This window comes from Castanea sativa, chromosome 4, assembly GCF_040712315.1.
Source record: "Castanea sativa cultivar Marrone di Chiusa Pesio chromosome 4, ASM4071231v1".
In the NCBI taxonomy this organism is placed as follows: domain Eukaryota; kingdom Viridiplantae; phylum Streptophyta; class Magnoliopsida; order Fagales; family Fagaceae; genus Castanea; species Castanea sativa.
Window position 1 is genome coordinate 31,719,996 of NC_134016.1, and position 5,168 is coordinate 31,725,163.

The 5,168-nt window shown below is 36.1% G+C and overlaps 1 protein-coding gene and 1 pseudogene across 1 annotated transcript; both read right to left on the reverse strand.

Annotated features, from left to right (window-relative positions):
* Positions 1–227: 227 nt before the first annotated feature.
* On the reverse strand, positions 228–975 carry LOC142632715 (uncharacterized). The gene is made up of 3 exons (XM_075807071.1): positions 553–975; positions 395–436; positions 228–305 (listed from the first exon to the last, which is right to left on the reverse strand). Exons 1-3 carry the CDS (start codon positions 973–975, stop codon positions 228–230), a joined length of 543 nt encoding a protein of 180 aa, XP_075663186.1.
* A 691-nt stretch (positions 976–1,666) lies between these two features.
* LOC142632716 (putative disease resistance protein At4g27220) lies at positions 1,667–5,168 on the reverse strand (annotated as a pseudogene).

Consider the following 5,168-nt stretch of genomic DNA (forward strand, 5'->3'; position numbering starts at 1 on the left):
GGCTCTTTTGTTGGCTAGAAATGGTTTCAAATGGTGTGACCTGCATATTAAAACAAAAAAAAAAAAAAGGTGTGACTTGCATATTAAAACAAAAAAAAAAAAAAAAAACACCAGAAAACGAAAAAAAAAAAAGGAAAAAAGTTGCATGTGCTTTTCATTTTTATGTATTTTTGGATACTGACCATAGGAAGGGTGATATGCTCACCTACTATATGACCTGCCCAGCATCACATATCTGTCTCACTGTTCTGTCTCATTGGTCTCAGTTTCTCTTGTTGCTGTGTCTTATGATCCACTTGTTTTTCCTATATAAATGAAAAATATGTTTGTGATTTAAGTGATCATAATATTTGCAATTGGAAAAATGACAGTGGCTATGTGAATCTGTGATTACTGTTTGTTCTTGTTGCGCTATGTCATGATCCACCTGTTTTTCCTATACAAATAATACATATATGCGATTTAAGTAAACATAATATTTGCAATGGTCTACACAATACAAGTGTTAAATTCTTTCATTGCTGAGATATTTGTGGTGAGAATGTGCCATACCTTTCCTTTGAATATGTGCTCTAAGGTGGCATTGAGGTCCCCCTTCCACTGAGGTATTTTGAATTCCTTGTCTTCGTATACTCCTCCTAGCTTAGGTGTCTTTAGATTAGTTGGAACAAATGTCCTTAAATTGGGACATCCAATTACCATAATTTTCTTCAGGGATGGCCACTCAAAAGCATTTTTTTCTTTGCAAAAACACTGAAGATTTGGTAAATCCTCGAGCCAGATTGAGTTCACTTTGTAGAACAAAACTTCTTCTTCTTCTTCTTTTGCTATTGCAAGGAGTTCTTCAATTTTTTCACAGCCAATAACGTTTATTTCCTCTAACATTACAAGCAATTTCCCTATGGATGTTGAGAACAAATTTGTCAGATTGTTACATTTCTTAACTTTTAACAATCTCAAGTTTCCAAAGCCCATGATCCTTTTTGGACCCTTCTTCCATATGTGCATCAGTTTTGGTAAATCATCTAGATACAATTCTTGTAACTGATCGAGTACTGGTGCCACGTGACTTTTCTCAACACTTAGTTCCTCGAGTTGAAATATAACTTCTATTGAATCACACCTCTCCAAGCCAACTGATTCTAGATTCTTTAAGCACTCAATTAGATTGGATGGAAAAAGAGACCATATTTTTGAGGATTGATATCACTAGCTCTTGGATCCTTCGGCTTTGTCAAAGTACCCTACAAAAAATCAAGAACTGTTAAACATGTAAAATAATAATTTCTTTTCAATTATTATTTGCATTTTTTCAAAGAAAAAGATGGTATAAACAGATCTGTGAACGTCCCTTTATTTATTTATTTATTTTTATCTCACTATGTTGAATGCGTTAAGGTTATGGCCAACAATTGATTTATTGGATATCTATATGAGAGTCAATGACCATGATCCATTGGGAAAAGTGCATAAATCATAGAACTTCTCCGTACCTCTTGCTTCACAGAATAGCTTCTTTGGGATTTATTGGTGGTGCCTTGGTCTGACACAGCCATTGGACCATAATTTTTGCTACGTGGTACACACTCAAGGCATCGCCCAAGAAAACCAAGGGACCCAATTCTAGACTCATGAGGTCTTGAATCCAATTCCTCGTTGATTTTCTTCAACTTTCTTGGTCTCTGAGTTTCTGACTCAATTGTTTTCAAATTGTAACAATAACTCAAAGTAATGTCCTTAATGGATGGCCATTCAAAAGAATAAGCTTCAAGGAGATTTGGCAAGTATTCTAGTCTTAAGGAACTAACTTTAGGGAACATGATGATATCTGCTGCCTCTTCTTCTCCATCTCTTTGAACAATGTTTTTGATCTCATCACAAAAAGATAGATTAATCCTTTGAAGTTTCACAAGTAGTTTTGCAACAGAAAGTCGGATTAAATAAATTAGGTGGTGACAGAGACATACTTCAATTGATGTTAGGTTTTGAAAGCCTTGAATTCCTCGTGGAACATTCTTCCACATGTACACCAACTTATATGGTGGTCATTGTTGACCTTTAGCCTCCAAGATCAAATACCACTTCAAGTGAATCGAGATTCTACAAGAAAAGTTTTTCTAAATTTGGTGGCCACAAGATGGTCGTAGATGAAAAGAGTTTATGAGAGATAAGGGACGTTGATTCATGAAAGTCTGAGCTAGTAGGATGTTGCTGAATGTCAGTCATCACCTCATCCTTTTCAGAAGTGGTCAATTTATCAGTTTCACTGCTTCCAACCTGATGAATCCATTACATTATTATGATATATAATCAACTATTTTCAAGATTTCATGTAAGAAGCATAAAATTCAAACCAGATCAAGCTTGAATTGTTAAAATCAATAAATCACTTTCAAAAACATAAAACAACGAGCTTTGAGTGGTACATACATACCTCTAAATTCAAGGATGATTGGACAAATATGTTAATTGCGGAAACATGATCTTATCAAGTGCCTTCTCATCTTCTCCTTCCTTTGGGAATATTTCTTTCATGTGATCATTGTCAAATATGTTTAACTCTTGGAGTCGAACCAAACCTCTCGCTATGGACAATGAAAAAACATTTTTCAACTGTTTGCAACAATATAGCCGAATTGATCTTAGGTTGCCAAAACAACCAAGCTTTGCATCGGTCAAGGATCTCTCTGGGAATTGACAATGATATATCTCTTTTAAATTATTCAAAAAAGACAATTTCAGTGACTCCAGGATAGGGAAGGCAGCACGCGGAGTCTGATGCAATGTGGCATCAATTACATATTCTACATTTATACTTTCAAAAACTTCAAAAACTTCAAGCATTGAAAACCTTCTCTGTCTAACTCATACGCAATGTTTTTTAAATCTTTTATTTCTCTCAAAAGAAAATTTTCACATTTTGCTAACAGTTGAAGAAGCGTCTGACTCTTTGCAATATCACATCTTCCAAGTGCCAATCTATTTTTTAAATAAATAAGAATCTGTTTCTGCCAAATAGGGATACATTCCCTCACCCTTACCTACAGATATCTGAAATTTTATCATTTGATTTTTAAAGAGAATGTCTTTTGGCAAGACCTCAATATTTGGTATATCAATTTTTAAAGCCATCAAATGGTTGGACAAAGACATCAGTTCAGCAAGGCTTGCATTTGCTCCCTCTTTGTTGCCTTCCATAGGTTCCCAATCCACTAGGACTCCAAACATGTACAACTCTTCTAGGTGAGATAAACTCGATAGGAGACCAGGTGGAATTCGCTGCAGAGCATGGCATTTTGACAAATCTAACACCTTCAAATGACTAAGATTTCCCACTTCTCTGGGCAACTCTTTGATGTTAGAACCCAAAAAGCTAGGAATTTCTAGTTTCCTTAGTGCTCCAATTGCTGACACATTTGTTAACTTACAAAAATCTAAATGCAGGGCTCAGAGGTTTTGAAGACATGGATTGACTGTGGTAGTAATGGAAATGACATACCTCTCAAAGACAAAACCTTTAATCCGCTCATCCCTTTAAATAGATTAGCTGGGAGCGTCTGCAAAGTCCTACTGAAACATAGTAGTTGCAAAAGCTCAAGTTTCGGACACACCAAGCCATCAGGATGCCTTTTCAGTTTTTCAGATACAAGCGAAATTGCAGAGTCCTTGTATGTCTCTTTCTCTGGCCATTCTTCCTTTTCATTATTACATTGTACCAAAAACCCATGATTTTTTGCAATTGATATTGCAACATCCTGGACAACATCATGCATTTTGACAGATTATGCTTTCTCACTATCCAACAATAGAAATGATCTTTTAAGATTCTTAACAATTGCATGGACTCTTGCTTCTCCCACATTATCAATCTTTGCCAACAAACTTTGTCCCACTCCATATCTGACTATATATTCAATGGGAATCTCAAAATCTTCTGGAAATAGACAGCATAGCAAAAGGAATGACTTGGTTTCATCACTTTTTAAATAATCGTAACTAAGCTTTATGCTGGAATAAACCTTAGAATCCAGACCAAGAATATTTTTTGGGATTGACTTCTTAAGTTGTTGAAGTGCAGCACTCCACTCAAACTCAGTTTTGTTTTCTAGCGCTCTTCCAACTGGTACAAGAGCAACAGGTAGACCTCCACATTCCTTTGCAACCTCTTTCGCTATTGGACGTAGATTGGGAGTATTAACACAATTACCTGCCATCTCTCTAAAAAGATTCCGTGCTTCTTCTCCAGATAAGACTTCGAGTTTAAAATTTTTTTGAGATTTCATCTGATTGCAGGCGTCTTCACTTCGTGATGTCAACAAGATTTTGCATTTGTTATGTTGACCTCCATAAGGAATTCCTATAGCCTCTAAATCAAATGCATCCCAAATATCATCCAATATTACAAGGACACTCTTATCACTGGTTATTCTATTTTTTAACCGTTCTGCTCTTACAAGTGGTGAATACTCTTCAAGTTTCAGATCTAGCATCTTTGCAATTTGACCTTGAATCTTTTTATCGTCTTGGTTTTGGGACACCACTGCCATCGCAACTTCATCAAATAACTTATCATCTTTTGCTATTTTAGCTACCTCTTTTGCCATTGTTGTTTTCCCAATCCCCCCCATACCGCATATGGCAATCATGTTGATATTGTTGTCCCTTAGAGCCTTTAAAACTTCTTTCACAATTGAAGTTCTTGATTCAAAAGCCTTAAAACCTGAAGATCCTATTCCTTGTGGAGGAGGACGATAGGACAATCTAGCAAATTGTCCATCCTTTAGAAGTCCATCAATTTCTAGAGTTTTCTTCTTAGCTTTCCTACTCAAGGAATAACGCGACTTCAGATTGGGACACCATCCATCCAAGTACATTGTATTCGCGTTGACATCTTCTGCAAGGAATATCTGCAGACCTTTACTGATGTTGTCTACCTTTTGTACCCACCTCTCAACCTCAGGTGCCATTACCTCTCCGTTCCTTACAGCTACATCAATTCCTAATTGCACCCCATGTTTCTTGTCACCCAGCTTCTGAAATTGATCTTTGAGATTATTGATGTTGCTATTTAGGTGAATCAGATAGCCAATCTGTTGTCCAATTCGCTCCAGCAAGTTTTCTTCAATTTTTTCTATAATTGGTTTGATAAATTCCATTGCCATTTCCAT